Source organism: Schistocerca americana, chromosome 2 (assembly GCF_021461395.2).
Source record: "Schistocerca americana isolate TAMUIC-IGC-003095 chromosome 2, iqSchAmer2.1, whole genome shotgun sequence".
NCBI classification, from domain to species: Eukaryota; Metazoa; Arthropoda; class Insecta; order Orthoptera; family Acrididae; genus Schistocerca; species Schistocerca americana.
Window position 1 is genome coordinate 560,081,161 of NC_060120.1, and position 21,252 is coordinate 560,102,412.

Sequence of the window (21,252 nt, forward strand, 5' to 3'; positions counted from 1 at the left end):
GACCTCTCACTTTTCATTAGGGTCAATTGCTAATTTTCCAACCATACAGACATCTTTTCTAAATCGCTTTGCAATTTGGTATGATCTTCTGATGCCTTTACTAGACAATAAAAAAGACGGCTGCTCATATTGTCTCCTTTAATCGTTTATGTTGTTAAGGAACAACAGAGGGCCTATAACTCTACCTTGGGGAACGCCAGAAATCAGTTCTGCTTTACTCAATGGTTTTCCGTCAATTTCTACGAACTGTGACCTCCCTGCAGGAAATCACGAATCGAGCCACGTAATACACGTTGTTCCATAAGCACGCAATTTCAATACAAGCCGCTTGTGAGCTACAGTGTCAAAATCCTTCCGGAAATCTAGAAATACAGGATCAATTTGAAATCCATTTGTCAATAGCACTCAGCACTTAGTGAGAGTAAAGAGCTAGTCGTGTTTCGGAAGAACGATGTTTTCTAAATTCATGTTGACTGTGTCAATAGACCGCTGTCTTAGAGGTAATTCACAATATTCGAACACAATATATGTTCTAGAATCCAGCTGCAGATCGACGTTAATGATACGGGCCTGTAATTTTGTGGATTACTCCTACTGCTTTCCTTGAATATTGGTGCCACCTGTGCAGTTTTCCAGTCTTTGAACATGGATATCTCGTGGAGCGGGCGGTTATATGTGATGCATCAGCATGCTCTGAAAGGACCTAATCGGTATTCAGTCTGGAGCGAAGACTTGCTTCATTAAGTGATTTACGTTGTTTCACTGCTGCGAGGATATCTACTTCTAAGTTACTCATGGTGGCAGTTGTTTTTGATCCGAATTTTGAAATACTTACTGCGTCTTCTTTGGTGAAGGAATTTGGAAAAGCTGTGTTTAGTAACCCTGCTTTAGCAGCACTGTCATCGATAGTATTTACATTGCTGTCGCGAATTGATTGTGTGTTGCCGCCAGCGTACATTACATACGACAATAATCTCTTTGGATTTTGTGCCAGGTTTCGAGACAAAGTCTCGTTGTGGAAACTATTATCAGCATCTCACATTGGAGTCTACGCTAAATTTCGAGTTTCTGTAAAAGATCGCCAATCATGAACATTTTGCGTTCGCTTAAAATTTTCGTGCTTTTTTCGTTGTTTCTGCGACAGTGTCCTGACCCGTTGTCGGCTCGTTGACGTATTGCGATTGCTACTCACTGTTATTTTGTAGTACGATCGAGTAGGTTTTTACAACAAAGAAATTGTTTAGCATCCACCTCAGAGTAACAGCCACCCTCTGTTCCATTGTTCTATGCATCCTCATTTTGGTGTCCACCAACCGAAAGAATTATTTCAGTGTTTCACATAGTTCATCGAATGAAGTTAATGACACACGATAGAAATTGCAAAATTTCTCAGGATGTGCTCGAAGTATCAGGTGAAGGCAATGAAAAAGCTCCTAATCTAATCGATAGTTAGTTATTGGGTAGCACCAATGCTTTCTTTTCTGATTCTAGAAACAACACGCCAACAGGCAGCAATTCTTTTTAGGTACCACGTCACACCTACAGCTCACTGTATCCAGATGCACGGTCTCCCACTTGAAAGGACCTTTCACTGTTACTTTGGCTAGAGATGGAAGTCAATACAGAAGGTTTCATGTGTGAAGCTGAAAAAACATCCATCGATATGCAGCATGGAGAGTGAGGGATATTCAGATAAACTGCAAAAACTAAATCTTTCACCGTACGTTGGATGCAAACGTTCTGCAAAGAAGGGGACAATTGGTGAGCGTCACTCACATTTCTTTCCGCTTGTGTTGGGTCTGTTGACATGTCATGTAAGTACTCAAAATGTCTTCAAATCTGTATGTCTCGATCACGAACAAAACAGCAGTTTTTATAATACCTTAAGAAAATTCTGAAGATAGATGAGAAGGCCGATCAAAAATTTCTGCACTCTTTAGCTATACTCCGGTCATCATAAGAATAACCTGTTGTAAACATTAAATTAACTACCGCGCGATTCTTAGGTGACCCAACGGAAAGCATAAAATGCTCTCGTTCTCACCCGACACAGTATTCTAATATTGCAAACAAGAGTTACGAAAATGCCTAACTTAAACACAGGGTAATTTTGCTGAGCGAGCTATGAGTGATGCAAAAGCATACTGCAGGGGTTTCGCCGCACTGTTGAATACTGAAGCCACTGAAGTCTTACAGTCAGTCATCAATTGGACTTGCATTACATCCATCTACATATTTCTTGTCACTTATTTATGTTTTTGCCATCATAATATAACAATCTTGTTATTGTTCATCTGCTTGTAATCTCATATATTACCATCATTAGCATTAACAGCCTTTTGATAAACACTGCTATATAAAGCCCTCTACTGAACTTTCGGATGCGTTACAGTCTTTAGCTCTAAACATTCATATTACTGTTGTGTGTTTTCCTATGTCATGTTCCCTTCTTACATTAGATCATGGTCTCAGCCTATTTGTATGTCTTGGAATGTAGCGAAGGACTTACTTGCTCCATCTTTGGCTACATGTCCTATCCACTCTCATTATAACTATAATTATGTCTTCTGTTCCAGTCCGTCTGCTAATCCTATTATTTACTTCCATGTTTCTCCTAGTAATTCCCAAGTTGTACCTCTCCACTGCTTGCAGAGAAACTCACAATTTTCTCTGGTTTTCAGCTTACAAGTTCAATGTCTCATTGCTTTAAGTCAAAATTATCACTACTCACCGATCTGTAAACTTTCATTTCAGACAGAGTGGGAGATATTTTGTAAACTCCATTCTGTTTCTCAAAGTACTCCATGTCATTTTTAATCTTTTATATTTATTCCTGTCTGTGTTGTCTTAGTCTTCAACTGGCCTCAAGCAAAAAACTAATGACTTTGTTCTATGACTTCTTTGTTGACTTGTACTGTTTTCTTGTCATCATAATGGCTATACATTATTTTTGTCTTATTGTATTAGATTTTCAGCCATGTTTTCAAATCTGTTCATTAGACTGTTCCCATTTGTTGTAAAAAGTTTTTATGTACTAGAAGCGAACTACATTTACCGTACCCTCAGAAACTCACTCCCATTACCATACAGAATCCAGAACCTTTTTGAGACTCAAAACCTTTCCTCCAAAAACCTTATTCCCACAAAGGTACCATTCCTTTCCAAAGGCCTTATTTTTGCCACAGTCCCAAATTCAATCATGATGGACCTATTAAAAGTCTTCTATCCTTCTCTGGGACCCTACATTGGAAACACTTTTTCACCACCAATCCTACTAATCAGACTGAATGCAAAGCCAATGTTGAACCCTACCCGACTTAGTTCACTCCTCCATCCAACTGTGGTCCCTCTCCACTGTCCGCAAATCACCCTTTTTTAACATTCCAGAATTTCTTAACCTTAAACCTTGCCTGCCATCACTTCCCAAATCCCTCAACATGGAAACTAACCTTACATCCACAGAAAGAACTGCAATCAACCACCTAAAAATTGATTCTAACCTTATAATCATAAGCGCAGACAAAGGCTCCATCACTATGATTTTGAACTGTGGAAGGACACCACCACCTCTCAGATTTGCCCATCTACAAACCCTGCCACAGTGACTCCGTTTCAGAAATCTAATACGATCTCCTGTTTCTACTCAAATCCTTGGGCCAATCACAGAAACTATCCCCTGAGCTTATCTCTTTCTTCACCATTATTACTCCCAACGCTCCTACATTGTACATGCTTCATAAAGTCGATAAACCCAACTACCCAGGATGTCCCATTGTGGCTAGTTACTGTGCCCCCACTGAAAGACTCTCTGCTCTAATGGACCAATGCCTTCAATTTCTTATTTGTAATCTACCCTTCTCTTTAATACATGCTATCTGTTTCATCCACAAGCTCTCCACAGTTTCTGTTCCATTGCCAAACAGTGAATGCTCATCACTATTCATGATGCCTCCCTTTACACTAACTTCCCTAACGCCCATGGCCTTACCACTGGTGAACACTATCTTTCCTGGAGCCTGACTGGCACCAAACCTTAAAAAAAAAAAATGGTTCAAATGGCTCTGAGCACTATGGGACTCAACTTCTGAGGTCATTAGTCCCCTAGAACTTAGAACTAGTTAAACCTAACCAACCTAAAGACATCACACACATCCATGCCCGAGGCAGGATTCGAACTTGCGACCGTATCGGTCTCGCGGTTCCAGACTGCAGCGCCTAGAACCGCACGGCCACTTCCCAAACCTGCGACCTCCTTCCTGGGCACCATGGTTAATTATGAGGATTGATTGAAAAGTAATGCCTCCACCTTCGTAACTCTTCCACAGTTGGCAGCATTGGTATCGGCAGGTACTGGCATGCTCCGTAGCCTCTTCACTACAGCTCCAGTTGGCAGGAAGCCTTAGAATTGAACGGTTGTGTTGTTACAGTGTAAAGTATGGAACCCTCCACAGACAGTCGGTCAATGCAATTTAAGCAATGTGCAGTCATTGAATTCTTGACAGCAGAAGATGTCACCCCAAAGGAAATTCATCAGAGAATGAAAGCAGTTTATGGTGATTGTGTTGATGTAAGTACTGTGCGTCGTTGGGTGGGTAAGTTTAAAGATGTTGAGGCGGGAACATCTGACCTGCGTAACAAACAAAGAGTTGGACATCCTGCAACGTCACAAACAAAATGTTGACAGATTGATTCAGGTCGATTGTCGTATCACTCAGAGCAAGCACAATTGGCAATTCACAAGAATATATGGGTCACATTATTGCTTTGCTTGGCTATCGGAAGATTTGTGCACGATGGGTACCCTGGATGCTGACTCCTGAAATGATAGCGCACAGACTTGAAATTTGCGTTACGCGAATAAAGGTAACGCCTTTCTCCATTCAGTTATGACAGGAGACGAAACACCATTACGACCCAGAGACGAAACGTCAGTCTGTGGAATATCGACAAAGACTCGCCCCGCAAAAAGAAATTCAAGACGCAGCCCTCAAATGGGAAAATCACAGCCACAGTGTTCTGGGATGCAGATGGTGTTATCCAGGTGGATTTCCTTGATCATGGAACAACAATAAATTCAGAGTGTTACATCACAATGCTCTGAACTCTGAAACGACAGCTAACAAGGGTCCGAAAGGAAAAGGGAAATGTTTTCCTGCAGCATGGCAATGCCAGGCCACACACTTCAAGTGCCACCACAGCAGAACTTCAGAGAATGAATCTCACCATCGTACGGCATCCTCCATATAGTCAAGATTTAGCACCGTCTGACTTCCATCTGTTCCTGATAATGAAGGACAATCTACGGGGACATCATTAAGCTTCTAATGAAGACGTTGAGAGAACTGTAACACTGTGGTTGCGGAAACAGTGTGTCGACTTATTCCGTGACAGCTTCAGAAAACTTGTTCATCATTGGCAGAAATTTATCCAATGGCTAGTGATTATGTGGAAAAATGAATATTGGTAATTAAAGATCACATTCTAAGGATTATTTATGGGTTTGATTTATTAAAATATTCCCATCCAGACCCAATTAATGAAGGTGGTGGCACTACTTTTCATTCAACCCTCGCATATCCTCACCCACAATTACTTCACCTTTGAAACAATCCTTGGTACAGCTATGAGCAATCACATAGCTACATCCTATGCCAACCTACTCATGGCCCATCTAGAGGAATCTTTACTAACCACTTAGAATCCCAAACCTCTTACCTGGTTCAGATTTGTTGATGAAATCTTCGTGATCTGGACTAATGGTGAGGAAACCCTGTCTACGTTCCTTCAGAAACTGAACAACTTCTCCCTCGAACTTCACTTCATCCTGCTTGATGTTGACCTCCAACTCAGAGATGGTTACATCCATATCAAACCTACCAATCACCAGCAACACTTCCACTTCAACAGCTGTCACCCATTCCATACCAAAAACTCCCTTCTATAGAGTCTAGCCATCCATGGCCGTTGCATTTGTTAATACAAACAGTCCCTCTCCAAATGTAGCAAATGTCTCCCTGAGGCAGTCACTGACCTAAATTACCCTTCCAACCTTGTACAGAAATGATCTCCCATGCTGTGCCTCTCCAGTGACATCCCACATTCCCGTTATCTGGCCACAAAGGAGAACTACTCCCCTCATGACTCTGTACCACAAAGAATTGGACCAACTGAATAACATTCTCTGCCAAGATTTTGACTACTTCTTATTTTGCTCTGAAGTGAGTACCCTACCCACTATCATTCGCACCCCTCCCATTGTTGTATTCCGTTGCCCTACTGCCCGCCGAACCTACGCGATATCTGTGTCCATCCCTAATCCATCCTTGCTCCCAACCCACTGCTGCTCCACCTACCTCAGTCCAGTCATGGACATCACCCATCCCAGTAAAGGCAGGGCTACCTGTGAAAGCAGTCATGTGAACAACAAAACAAGTAGCAACCACTGTTCTGCTTTCTACATAGACATGACAACCAACAAGCTGTTTGTCTACATGAATAGCTACCGATAAATGTGACCAAGAGACAGCAGGACCACCCAGTTGCTGAATATGCTGCCCAACATGACGTTCTTCACTTCAATGACTGCTTCACAGCCTCCACCATCCAGATCCTTCCTACCTACACCAACTTTTCTGAACTGCACAGATAGGAGCTCTCCTTGCAATGTATCCTATGTTCTCATAACCCTCTGACCCGAATCTTCACTAGTTCCTGTTGATCACCCACCTATTCCCTTCCCTGCTCCTACTTCAGCACTACACAGCTTCCTTTCCACCGACACATGTAGCAGAATCTCCTTTTGCATCCAATCTCATAATAATGATTCTGTAGTCTTCAAAGGCTGCTGTTGTGTAGGGAACATCACATATTTCAAGTTCACATGTATTGTATGTAAATAGCACTGCAGATCAATGATAATGATCAATTAGGGGTTTAATTTCAATATATTCTTGTACTGTTGGTGGAAGTCCCTTCTTCATCCAGAAGCCGGTAGGTATCTATGGCATAAAAATTATGGCAGATTTAATACCTCCACCAGAAATGAACTGATGGGCACTGTCTTCATTGCACGAGAGCACACATGTAGTACTTTATATTCTACTTTAACAATTTGTATGAGTTGGGTTAGGTCTGACTATTTCTCTGTACATTGTAATCAGTGTTGCAACAACTACAATCTATTTTGAAAAAGATATTCATCAATTTTTCATTATTTGGTTAGATTTCTTTTTAATGCCTGCCCCATTTAAGTATTACTAATAGTACATGTCCTTGTATGTTAATGTTTTGGCACATTGCTATTCTATGTCAGTGTAGGCTGATGCATCTACTTTGTTTACTGATATCATATGACTAGGAACTTTCATTCATCTGCACATTGCATTGAGTATTATTGTTAAATCTCCGATACAGTCCTACAATGGTTTGCGGTGTCTGATTTGGTATCCCTGCACCATCTGTTCTAAGGCACATACTGAGAAAGTGATAGTAATAGTTGCAATGCCTTCACCAGTATCATACATGTGAATAATTTAAAATTTACATTAATCCCTGTGCTGATTATCTCTGTAATGATGGTTGCAGTAATTATGCAAACCCGTATCCTAGTTGTCTGTCTCCGTAGCTGAGTGGTCAGCATGACTGCCTACCATGCGGAGGGCTTGGGTTCAATTTCCAGTACTGCCAGGGAGAGAGGACTGAAATGGGGTGTACTCAGCCTCATAGCACCAGTTGAGGAGCTACTTAGTAGCAGCACCCGGTCTGCTAAACTGACAGTTGCTGGGAGAGCTGTGTGCTGTCACCACCCCTCCTAATCACATACAAATGACACCATCAGCAGAGGATGACACAGCAGTCAGTCAGTTCCTGGTGGGCTTGTTTGTGCTGAGACTGGTTGTGCTTGCTTATATCCAAGTTGCAAAAAATTTGTCTGATTTAAATAACTGACATAAAGTAATGATGGAAGATAGAGACCAAACAGCTACACTGTAACTATGAAATCAACATTGTTTCCTTTTCATTTTATAAATATCTTCATTACCATGCAGTTTTCAATCTGCTAAAGTCTTGACAACTTATTTCTTTTATATAAAAAAATACACTGTTGAAATTGTTCGTGAAAGGTCTTGACAGAACTCAAATTACGATCTGTAAACTAGCTCCTTTGTTTTCAATGTGTAGAAGCTGAAAGGCTTAATCCCATTTGGATCTAGCTTCTGATCAAGCAACTAATACTGTGTGCATTCCCAATGTGGTAGGCATTGTTGAATTTCACATTTAATTTCACCATGTTACGGCTGAACTGTTTGTGTTATAATTAGTGAGAAAGTAGTTTTTTCTTCCTTTTAAGCATTTATTGATAGAATAGAAAGCTCATCAATCACAGTGAGAGAGGGTGCTTGGTATAAGGCACAAGGCATAGCTAGTAGCTGCACTGCAAGAGGGATGTAGGAACTGGTCCCTTCACACCAGTGCTCTTGTTGGGTGGCACGTGCTTTCTCCATTACCTGCTTCAGAAGAAATTTACAAGCTGTATTGTCAAATCAATGGATAAAAGACTCCAACCACAACCAGAAATACAATTGCTAGAAAGTTATGACAAACGTGTTTTATATCTGTAACTTATTACTGTGTAATAATAATAATAATAATAATAATAATAATAATAATAATGGTAAAGTTGCATCTTTACAGTTTAATAATGAAGATATATATGTGACTTACATTCTTTTCGTATTTGTTGCAGTACTCTCCATGGAACTTCCTTCCAAAAAACTTGTTTGAGCAGTTCCGTCGTATAGCAAATTTCTACTTTCTGTGCATAGCCATTATTTCGGTAAGTTGTGAATAATGACATCAGTACTTAAATATAAAGGAATGTAATCAAACAATGGAAAATCCAGGATGGAATGTAACGATATTATGAAAAGGAAAGTTGCTACTCACCATATAGCAGAGATGCTGAGTCGCAGATAGGTACACGAAAACACTGCCACAAATAAAGCTTTCCACCAGTAAGGTCTTCATCAAAAATAGATGACAAACACACACACACACACACACACACACACACACACACACACACACACACACACACACACACATATACAAATGCAACTCACACACACAACTGCAGTCTTAGGCAACTGTAGCAACACTGTGAGCAACAGCACTAATGCATGATGGGAGTTGCAATTGGGTGAGGGTAAGGAGGAGGCTGGGGTGGAACGGGGGAGGGATAGTAGGGTAGGGGTGGCGGGCAGTAAGGTGCTGCCAGTTGGACGGAGGGCAGGGGAGAGATGGGGAGGCAGGGGGGGGGGGGAGGGGGGAAGGAGAGAAGTAGAAAGACCAGTTGCAATGGTGGAATGTGGGCTGTGTAGTTCTGGAATGGGAACAGGGTAGGGCTGGATGGGTGAGGACAATGATTAACAAAGGTTGAGGCCAGGTGGGATACGGGAAGGTAGGATGTATTGCAGGGATAGTTCCCACCTGCACAATTCAGAGAAGCTAGTGTTGTGCTAGGAGGGATCCATATGGCACAGGCTGTGAAGTGGTCATTGAAATGAAGGATGTCATGTTTGGCAGCATGCTCAGCAATAGGGCAGTCCACTTATTTCTTGGCCACAGTTTGTCGGTGGCCATACATGCAGACAGACAGCTTGTTAGTTGTAATACCCACATAGACTGCAGCACAGTAGTTGCAGTTTAGCTTGTAGATCACATGACTGGTTTCGCAGGTAGCCCTGCCTTTGATGGGATAGGTGATGTTTGTGACCACACTGCAGTAGGTGGTGGTGGGAGGCTGTATGGGACAGGTCATGCGTGTAGGTCTATCACAGGGGTATGAGCCATGAGGTAAGGGATTGGGAGCATGGGTTGTGTAGGGATGGATGAGAATATTGTGTAGTTTTGGCGGACAGTGGAGTACCACTGTGGGATAGGTGGGAAGGATAGTGGACTGGACGTTTCTCATTTCAGGGCATGATGAGAGGTAGTCAGAACCCTGGTGGAGAATGTAATTCAGTTGCTCTGGTCCTGGGTGGTACTGAGTTACAAGGACAATGTTCCTCTGTGGCTGGACAGTGGGACTTCAGGAGGTTGTGGGAGGTGGGACAGATAAGGCACAGGAGACTTTTTTTTTGTTGGTAGGTTGGGAGGATAGTTACGATTTGCGAACACTTCAGTGAGACCCTCAGTATATTTTGAGAGCAGCTGCTTGTCACTGTCTTGGTATGGAATGTGTGGCAGCTGTCGAAGTGGAGGTATTGCTGGCGGTGAGTAGGTTTGATATGGATGGAGGTAAAGATGTAGCCATCTTTGAGGTGGAGGTCAACATCTAGGAAGGTGGCTTGTTGGGTTTGAGTAGGACCAGGTAAAGCAAATGGGGGAGAAGTTGTTGAGGCTCTAGAGGAATATGGATAGGGTGTCCTCACCTTGTCCCCTGCCCTCTATCTAACCTGCAACACTACACTGTCTGCCACTCCCACCATACTATTCTTCCCCCTCCCTGCCCCTCCCTCCTCCTTACCCCCACTCAGTCACCACCCCCATCATGCACTGGTGCTGCTGCTTGCAGTGTGGCTACAGTTTCCTGAGACTGCAGTCCTGTGTGTGTGTGTGTGTGTGTGTGTGTGTGTGTGTGTGTGTGTGTGTGTGAGAGAGAGAGAGAGAGAGAGAGAGAGAGAGAGAGAGAGAGATCTATTTATGATGCAGGTCCCACTGACTGAAAGCTTTATTTGGCAGTCTTTTTGTTGCGCGTGTCTGCAACTCAGCATCTGTGCTATATGGTGAGTGGCAACATTCCTTTTCATAATAAAGGAATATAATGATAAACACAGAAAAGGCCACCTCTTATGTCAGTACTGTATATTTGTATAAAGCAATAATTATAAGCTTGTATAATATACTAAAAAGCAATAATGATATGGTCCACAAAAATTAATTGAATTTTTTGTAAATCTGCAAACGCAGAGTTTAGTATGAACTAAAGCACACTATAGTTGAGACAGTGTAAGAAGCCCCTGACAGCCTGCAGTACTGTTGCCAGCTTTCAACTGCGAAGTGCTAATAAGTGCAGGTGAAAATAACAGCAGTCTACAGAGCTGTGAGAACACTGAGATGTTGCCGTAGATACATTTACAAAATCATATTACTCACTAGTCGAGGTAGCCCCATGAAGCTGTTGCACCCAGCCCATTGCAACTGTCAGAGATGTACTTATGCCAACTCAGCAATAGTAATGGGAGCACTAAGACTAACCACTGCCATGTAGTTGAGATGTTGAGTGTTCAACAGGCACATAAAAAATATTGACATTGATGCTGATCTTTTGAACACTGTCTTTCTTTGGAGCTAACTAATATAAAAAACACATACACAGATGAGGGTAGACAAAGATGAAGGATCAGACTTCTGAGAGAATTACACATGGTCCAGTCACATTAATGACACCACCACCTATGCTCAATGTCAGCACGCAATAACCCCTCACAGATGGCATGTATAGCACTAGCAGTGGAGGGTACATAAAGTGTATCAGGGTATGCAGAAAACAGCGCAGTTGTTGTTGTAATGCAGAAACAGTGTGATTTATCTGCCATCCAAAGGGCGTGATCACTGGCTTTTGGGCCAAGTGTGGATACATTTCTGAAATGGTGAAGTTTGTAAACTGTTCCCATGCTGCCATAATTAATGTATACCATACATGGCAAAATGGCCCTATCCAACATCAGTGACAGAGCAACTGTGGTGCACCATGGGCTGTAGATGACAGGGGTGAATGATGGCTGCAGAGATATGTGCAGGTGGATATATGTGCAATTGTTGAGGAACTTACCACTCAAACAAACTAAGGAACTACCAAAAGTGTTCCCTCGGTGACTGTTCAGTTACCATTGCTGTATGTGGGCACCCGCAGCAGGTGCCTGATTCATGCAAGTAGGCTGACTGCTGTTCATGAGCAGTGAAGAACAACTAGTCATCCACTGAATGGCAACAGATGGCCTTTTCAGTTGAATCACGTTTTGAGAATAAACACCCTGCAAGGATCGTCGGAACGGTCCAGGCTGGATGAAGAGAGTTATGGCCTGGGAACTGTTTTCCTAGCATTCCCTAGGTGAGCTCATCATTCTGGAAGACACAGTGGATCAACACGTATATGTGTCTATCACTGAGGACCAGGCCCACCCCTACATCCAGTTTGCTTTTACTATATAAGATGGCATCTACCAGGAGGACAATGCAAAGTTTCACACAGCTTGCAGTGCTTGTGTGTGGTTCGATCAGACTGTTCTTCGCACTGTGGGTGCTCAACCGAGAAACCTAGTGCAATTATCCACGGCACTGGAGTTAACATGTCCCCTCATCGTTCTCAGTACCTTCCAGAACCTCGCTGACTTACTTTTTGCGCACCCAGGTTATTATTCAGGCTTTTGACAGGGGGTCATATTAATGAGACTGAACAATTTATATGCATTACGAGATGTTCTAAGCTTACTTCATTATCCCAGTATTGCATTTCAGTTTAGCTGCTATATGTTGAGTAGTTATCTACTTCTTCTTTTGTTTTTTATCCCATTCAAGAATTTCAGCACCCTAAAACCCACTTGATTAGTTGTACTGAGAGATGAGTGATGAACATTCCATCACTGACTAATTAAAAAATTTAAATTTCACAGTTCTCCCTGCAACAGAACCATCACATCATCTAGCATGTTTCTGAAAGATTGCTTGTGGATAACTGTCATCTTACTCTTTTGTTCAACATGTAATTTTTGATAAATTTGGCAGGCTTGCAGACCAAGAAATGTCGCCTACATCTCGTTAGAACAGGCAAGCTGTATAAACATTAATGTCATCTTGATGCATAAATCGATTGCCAGCACTGTCAGAAAAGGGTTACTTACGTATGTGTTTTTAACAACTTTCGTAATGCAGATGTTTTTGTAAAAGACAGCTGGGCTCATTTTTTATAATAGTTTTCATTTTTTGTAGGTTTTGGTTTTTTAGTGTACCTTAGCACCACCTGCAGCACCACAGTCACATGATTTTGAATATCTAAGTGGGTCGTAGACTTCTATTCAGTCTCTCATCAACCAGACAGCAAAGGAAAAGTTTTAAGTTTCGAATTTTGTGTTTAAAAAATCATTCATGCAGAAGAATTATACAAACATCTCATTATTTGACCCTATCACAGATTCCCATATGGAGGACAAAGAAATAGGTGTCCCTGACATTGGGAAACAACTGAAAGAGTTGAAAACAAATAAGTCACCAGCTTGTGATGGAACCCCAGTTCGGGTGAGAGTTTTCCTTGGCATTGGCCATTACTTCACTTGTGTGTATCACAAATCTCTTGCTTAGCACAAAGACCCAATTGGCGGGAAAAAAGAGCCGGTGAGTCCCATATAAAAATGGTGAAAGAACTGACTTACAATTCTTCCACATATTCTAAGTTGGAATATAATAAATTTCTTTGAGACAGAAAAGTTTCTGTCCATTGCTCTAGTGGAACTCAGCTTGCCCTTTTGTCACACGATATCCTGTGAATCATAGATAAAAGGCAACAGGCAAAGTTTATTTCTGGAAACTGATTGGCGCAGTGCCTCACTGCAGACTGTTAATGAAGGTCCGAGCATACAGAATAGGTTCTCTGACTTAGAACCCAGGTTAAACTTTAAAATTTTTCCTGGTGAATTGAGTGTTTGAAGAAATTTTGTGCTTTTTAGTTTGTCATTACCAATTACATTCCTTGATATTTTGATTGGGTACCTACCATCTTCAGCTGACCCATCAGAGACTGACGAAAACGTCCTCCATTCCACAATGTAGAGCATGCTGTCGGTGTTTTGGGCGTGCAGCCAAACCAAATTGACAGACAGACCACACAATCTGGTGGCACCACCCTCGTTGGTGGAACCACGGAACTCAGTGGTCCTTAGCATTGTAGCTCACCTCAGCTGTCAAATATCATGGAGGTGGTAGGATTCCATGCTTTACATGCCTGATAGATGCTGTCATGGTTCATCAGATTTTCCAACACCATGTTTCCATTGATCCTTTAACAATAGAGACCCAAAAAGATGTGCTATTACTAAAATTATTGTTTTATCATACTCCACTGAATGTCCAGTGGAAATGTAGTGTTTGACAATTAGAAGACTTGCTTTGTTGCTAAAAGGCAAGAGGTGTTCAGTGCAGTACTCTTCCCTGAGTGCCTTTTGTGGCCTACGTAAGCCATACCATACTGGCAAGGCGTTTTGTAAATTCCAGCCTTCCACAAAAGTAAATTGTGCTTTACTGATCCCAGCACACTGACAGTCTTAGATGGTGGGCATCAAACAACATTAACTTGAAAATTATGGAAGATTTTTGGCTTCCTAAATGAAATGTTGCAGCAAAATTATGAAAAGCTAAAGACATTGTTGGTATGACCTATTTTTTATCAATTCCCTGGTTCTTGATTAAAACTGGTAGTGCCCTGTTAATCTGCTGGACAGAATATCCGTTTTCCGTGAACACCGTCTTTAGGTGGGCAAGCTCTTAGACAAACTACTTGCATCTGAGACTGTGTGAGCTCTGTGTGCAAGTGGTGTAGGGACACTCATAGTTTGTGACAGGTGATGACAACTTGATGATAGTAAATACAAGTCATTATGTGTAGGCTTACGAGAAACCAAATGTCCGAATTTTTATCCATTAAAACAAAACATCCAGGAGAGGCAGACAACCATTTTTCTCTATTTTCATAGTGAACTGGATGTTCCTATGTATGGAATTGAGGTAATGGAAAAACTCCATTAATTTATTTTTTCCACGAGTCCACGCTGTGAATGTTATAATTGACATACCTCCAAAATATAGTTGTTTTAAGGGCCACTGATTGAAGCCCTCTATTTTCAACATCTTTATACAGAAAATGGTTGACCACCAGGGGAGGCAGTGGGCTATCTGTGCTCATACCATAAGTCTGCCCAAAGTATTCATGGTTGAACATAAAATAGCTTAATGAACGATAACACCAAAACAAAGCAGTGATGTCCACCTGAAACTTATTATCAATTATTAACCTCTTGATGGTCCCATGAGGTAATGAGGAAGAATTCAGAAGCGCAGAAGTATTCCATTGCACTTGTGTAGGATCCAATCTTACCATAGGTATAATTGCTTAATCGATCATACATTTATCAACATACTCACTATGAAGTAACAGTACTGTTGCATTATCTTCATCAGCTTTCAGAACCACTATGTCGGGATCCTCTCAGAGATTCCATAGTGCAGCCATTTCTGTGGACATTAAGTTATGGCATTAAGGAGCTTTTAAAAGAGCACGACAGGTTTCACTTCTGGTGCAGTCTTCAAAGAAAGACACTGTATGGATGCTTCAACACCAGTCATAAAATTTATTAAAACTGGCACTGTAGATGTTGGTGCAAAATGAAGTCATTTACCTAATATAGACAGCAGTGCCTCGTCCAAATTTTTCTCCAAGAGGTTGACGTTGGAATGTCATGCAATTGTCATTGGTGGTGATGGCTGCTTGGCAACAGGCAATCAAATTTTGACATCTGCAGACAACATTAATCCTTATGGATCCAGTCAAACCTAACTGAAATCATTCCATTAACCCAATCCCATGATACAGGGCAAAAGGTGTGCTGCAACCTTCAAGTGCACAGTTCTCCTGAAATGGAAGACTTACCTTTCTTAAGTGATTTGAGTTGTTTCGCAACACCTAAGATACCTACTTTTATTTCACTCATGCTAACAGCTCGTCTGATTTTGAATTCTGGAATATTTACTTCGCCTTCTTTCATGAAGGAATTATGGGAAACTGTATTTAGTAACTCCACTTTAGTGGCACCATCATTGGTAACATTTCTGTCGCTATCACGCAGTGACGGTATTGACTGTCTTTTGCTACTGGTGTACTTTACATATGACCAGAATCCCTTTGGGTTTTCTACCATATTTTTAGACAATATTTCGTTGTGGGAACTATTAAAAGCATCTCGTATTGACGTTGCACAAAATTTCGAGCTTCCGTGAAACTTAGCCAGTGTTGGGGATTTTGCGTTCTTCTGAATTTGGCATGCTTTTTTCATTGCTTCTGCAACAGTGTTCCGATGTGTTTTGTGTACCATGGTGGATCAGCCCCGTCTCTTATTAACTTATGCGGTATAAATCTATCTGTTGCTGTCGATACTGTATCTTTGAATTTGAACCATATCTGGTCTACACTTACACAATTAGCTTGGAAGGAATGGAGACTCTCTCTTAGAAAGGCATCAAGTGAATTTTTATCTGCTGTTTTAAATAGATATATTTTACATTTATTTTTAGTGGTTTTGAGCCTCACTACAATGACCTTGTGTTCACTAATCCGTGTATCCATCATGATGCTCTCTATTAGATCAGGATTATTTGTGGCTAAGAGGTCAAGAGTGTTTTTGCAATCATTTACAATTCATGGGGCCTCATGAACTAATTGTTCAAAGTAATTCTCAGAGAAAGCATTTAGTACAAATTTGGAAGATGTTTTCTGTCTACCACTGGCTTTGAACACGTATTTTTGCCAACAAATCAAGGGTAGATTGAAGTCTACATCAATTATAACTGTATGAGTGGGGTACTTATTTGTAACGAGATTCAAGGTTTCTTTGAAGCATTCAGCTATTATATCATCTGGGTCAGGAGGTCGGTGGAAGGAGCCAATTATTATTTTGGTACGGCTATTGAGTACAACCTCTACCCATAGTAATTTCTAAGAACTATCTATTTCTACAAGATAAACTACTACCAACAGACACAAACACACCACCTCCTACTTTATTTACTCTATCTTTTCTGAACACGTTTTGCGCCTCTGTAAAAATTTCGGCAGAATTTATCTCTGGCTTTGGCCAGCTTTCTGTTCCTATAATGATTTTAGCTTCAGTGCTTTCTATCACCACTTCAAGCTCTGGTACTTTTCCAACACAACTGTGACAATTTACAACTACAATACTGACTGTTGCTTGGTCGATTCTCGTCGTTTCTTTGCCCTGTACCCTTTGAGACTGGAGCCCATTTTGATCTTTCCTAAGACTGTTTAAACTAAAAAAACCGCCCAGTCCACACCACACAGACCCTGCTACCTGTGTAGACGCCTCCTGTGTGTATTGGACACCTGACCTATTTAGCAGAACCCAAAACCCCACCATCCTATGGCTCAATTCGAGGAATCTGCAGCCTACACAGTTGCAGAACTGTCTGAGCCTCTGATTCAGACCCTCCGCTTGGCTCTGTACCCAAGGTCCACAGTCGGTCCTGTCAACGATGCTGCAGATGGTGAGCTCTGCCTGCATCTTGCTAGCGAGACTGGCAGTCTTCACCAACTCAGATAGCCGCCGGAAACCAGAGAGAATCTCTTCCGATCCATAGCGATACACATCATTAGCCAACATGAGCCACCACCTGCAGTTGGCTGCACCATGTACCCTTCATGGCATCCGTAAGGACCCTTCCACATCTTGGATGACTCCCCCTGGTATGCACACGGAGTGTACATTGGCTTTCTTCCCGTCACACAGAGCTTCTACACCTCTCTGTGAACTTCACTGAAGTTCTGATTCATTCATTCTGGAAACAGCACATAGAGCGTGACTAACCCATGTCTCTACCATATCCTTTCTTCAAGGAGTGCTAGTCCTGCAAAGTATGCAGGAGAACTTCTGTGACATATAGGAGGTAGGAGATGAGTTGATTGAAGAATTAAAACTGTGAGAGAATGATATGAATCACACTAGGATAGTTCAATCAGTTGAGTAGTTTCCCTTGAAAAGGTCCCAGGTTTGCATCCCAGTCCAGCACACAGTTTTAATCTGCCAGGAAGTTTCAAATCAAAGCACACTCCACAGCAGAGTAACAATTCATTTTGGAAACAATCCCCCAGGCTGTGGCTAAGCTGTGGTTTTGCATGGTTTTTCCTTTCTTATAGGAGCGCCAGTCCCTCAACATATGCAGGAGAACTTTGTGATGTTCAGAAGGTGGGAGATGAGTTACTGGCAGAAGTGAAGCTGTGAGATCGGGTCGTGAGTCATGCTTGGATAGCTCAGTCAGTTGAGCAGTTGCCCATGAAAGGCATAGGTCCAAGATTCGAATCCCAGTCTAGCACACAGTTTCAATCTGCCGTGCAGTCACAAAAAGATGACACAACAGTGACATTTAGTACACATGCAAGATGTTAAAATTTAGAATTTTAAGTGAATTTTTCTGAGCCATATAGTTTCATGTATAGACAAAGGAAAAACCACAAGTTGGCTAAATGTATATAGAACAAGAGAAATACATGAAACTGCAACCACTTTGGTGTCATATTCTACAATAATGTACCAAAGATGACACTATAACTTTCATTTATCCCACTCAAAACAACAAATAATCATGAGCACACTCACAGAACAAGTTTCCCTCTTAAGGGGGAAATGTTTTGTTTTGCTCATTCTTTCTTCTGTTTCAATTCCATAAATTCTCATCATGGTTTTTGATCTCCATTGTTTACTTCCCATGAATACAGTCATTTCACTTAATTTGAGATTAATTATAATGTTTCAATGCTGCCTGTCATTTTCTATTTTTATATTGTACATAATGTTTTAGATAGACTACTGTAAGATATTCCTATACTTTAGCTTGTAGTGGAGGAGGTGAGAATTATAATAATTTTAAAAATTTCTCCCTGTTATTCACTGTGCTATAATTCTGTTTCTTTTCTTTTCTTTTTTCAGTTGTCTATTGAAAGTCCAGTTAGTCCACTAACAAGTATTTTGCCTCTCGTTTTTGTGATAGTTGTGACTATGGTGAAACAAGGTTATGAGGATTGGCTGAGACACTGTGCCGACAGAGAAGTAAATGGTGCTCTTGTGACGGTCATCCGCAATGGATGTGCTCAGGTTAGTTGTTTTCAGCATTTTAAACATGGCAGTTGCTGGAATGTCAGAGTAATAATTATATATGTTACATACATTCAGGGGATAGTACTCTCAAATACAAGAAGAAGAAGAAGAAGAAGAAGAAGAAGAGGAAAAAGAAATGATGCACTACAAATGAATTATCTGAAAGGGACGGAAATTGGTAGATGTGTTGTACATGTACAGACAGACAAAATGTTACAGTTTCAGAAAAATAAGATGATTTTTTTCAAGAGAAAGTGTTTCGCAAATTGAGTAACTCAATGATGCACTGGTCCACCTTTGGCCCTTATGCAAGCAGTTATTCGCTTTGGGTGTCCTTTTGAGGGATATTGTGGCAAATCTAGTCCAATGGGCAGTTTAGATCATCATAATGTTCTAAATGTTCTCAATTGAGGAGAGATCCAGTAAGCTTGATGGCTGAAGTGGGGTTGACAAACATATCGACAAGCAATAGAAACTCAAGCCATGTGCAGCCAGGGATCATTCTGCTGAAATGTAAGCCCAGGATGGCTTGCTACAAAGAGCAACAATAGGGGGTTGGAATATTGTCAGTGTATCACTGTGCTGTAAGGGTGTCACTGATGACTACCAAAGGAGTCCTGCTGTGAAGTGAAAGGGCACCCCCGGCCATCTCTCCTGGTTGTTGGTCCGTGTGGCAGATGACAATCAGGTTGATATCCCACTGCTGACCATGGCATCTACAGACACGTCTTCAGCCTGGAATCTCATTGACTGGAGTAGGACTGTCTTTAATGATGAATTCTGCTTCAAACTGAGCCCTGATGACCAGTGGAGACGTGTCTGGAGATGTCTCAGACAGTGGTGCAATACCAACATGACTGTCGCCCACCATACAACCCGACAGTCAGGAGTAATGGTCTGGGGTGCCATTTCTTTTCATTGCAGGACCCCTTTTGTTGTTATCGGTGACACTCTTACAGCACAATTCTAAGTTGACAGTATTTAAGCCCTGTTTCGTTGCCCTCCATGGCAAGCCATCTTTGGCTTACATTTCAGCAAGTTAATGACTGCCCATGCACAGCAAGAATTCCATCTACTTGTCTTCATGTTTGCCAGACCCTATGTTGGTCAGCAAGGTCACCAGATCTCTTCCCAGTTGAGAACGTGTTGAGCGTTATTGGCAGGCCCCTCCAACTAGCTCAAGATTTTCATGATCTAATTCACCAGTTGGATAGAACTGGGCACAGTGTCCCTCAGAAGGACATCCAGCTGCTCTATGAATCAGTGCCAAACCAAATAAATCATAAGGACCAGAGATGGACAAATGCATTATTGAATGGTCTATGTATCCTCTTGAATAAATCAACCAAATTCGTTGAAATTGTAATCATTTGTTTGTCTGTGCACATACATCACATCTATTGATTTCCATCCCATTTGTGGCATGTCATTTTGTTATTCTTATGTATTTTATGTACATTGTAGTATATGAAGATATTCTTTAATTAAATGCATATCTGAAAGTTGCCAACACATTTATGAAGAATTATTAAACAGAGATGAAGGGGTCATTTAGGAAGATAGTTGATCTATCACAGATAGATAACTCATCTTTCAACGTTCAATGTACTGCAATTTGCAATTTTTTACAAATTATTATTTGGGCTGTGGCTTTTGCCACAAGTTAAAAATAATTTATTTTGCAAATAATGGAAGCAGGAATGGTAACCATTCACCATGTTGTTGAGGCATTGAACATTTGATAAGTGCAAATAGAAAATAGAAGACATTGCTGAGCTTTTCATGCACAGTGAAAAGAATACTAAAAATATATAAGCTTTGGGACAAAGGCCTTTCTCAGATGTAGAACTTCCACAGTTTCACACAACAACAACTCGTACATCCATGGTTACTACCTCCAGCAAGGCCCAACTGCATCTGACATGAGCAGCAATCTGGAGGTGGCACGGGGTTGTGCTGGAGGGGAGGGGGAGGAGAGAAGTAGGAGAGGAAAGGACTTCTAGGTGAGCTGCATTGGCAGGAAAGAAGGCATGTATACACGACACCTATGCTTACTGTCAAAAGTATGATCAAATGGGATATCAAGTGGAAAATGTGACTGGATTGAGGACTTTTCAGTAGGGAGGATGCACCATGTTATCTCGGATGGAGAGTCGTCATCAGATGTAGAAGGTATGCCCCAGGGAAGTGTGTTGGAACACTTGCTGTTCATCTTGTGCATTAATGTCCTTGCAGACAATATTAATATTAATCTCTAACTTTTTGCAAATGATGCAGTTATCTGTAATGAAGTTCTGTCTGAAAGAAGCTGCAT

The 21,252-nt window shown here is 41.4% G+C and overlaps 1 protein-coding gene across 2 annotated transcripts in view; it reads left to right on the forward strand.

Annotated features, from left to right (window-relative positions):
- LOC124596513 (phospholipid-transporting ATPase IF-like) overlaps positions 1–21,252 on the forward strand; it is a 643,086-nt gene that overhangs the window by 478,406 nt on the left and 143,428 nt on the right. For both annotated transcript variants that reach the window (XM_047135678.1, XM_047135677.1), the window contains 2 exons: positions 8,747–8,836; positions 18,771–18,935. In XM_047135678.1, the coding sequence (XP_046991634.1) occupies positions 8,747–8,836; positions 18,771–18,935 (255 nt within the window). The remainder of the gene's footprint in view (positions 1–8,746; positions 8,837–18,770; positions 18,936–21,252) is intronic.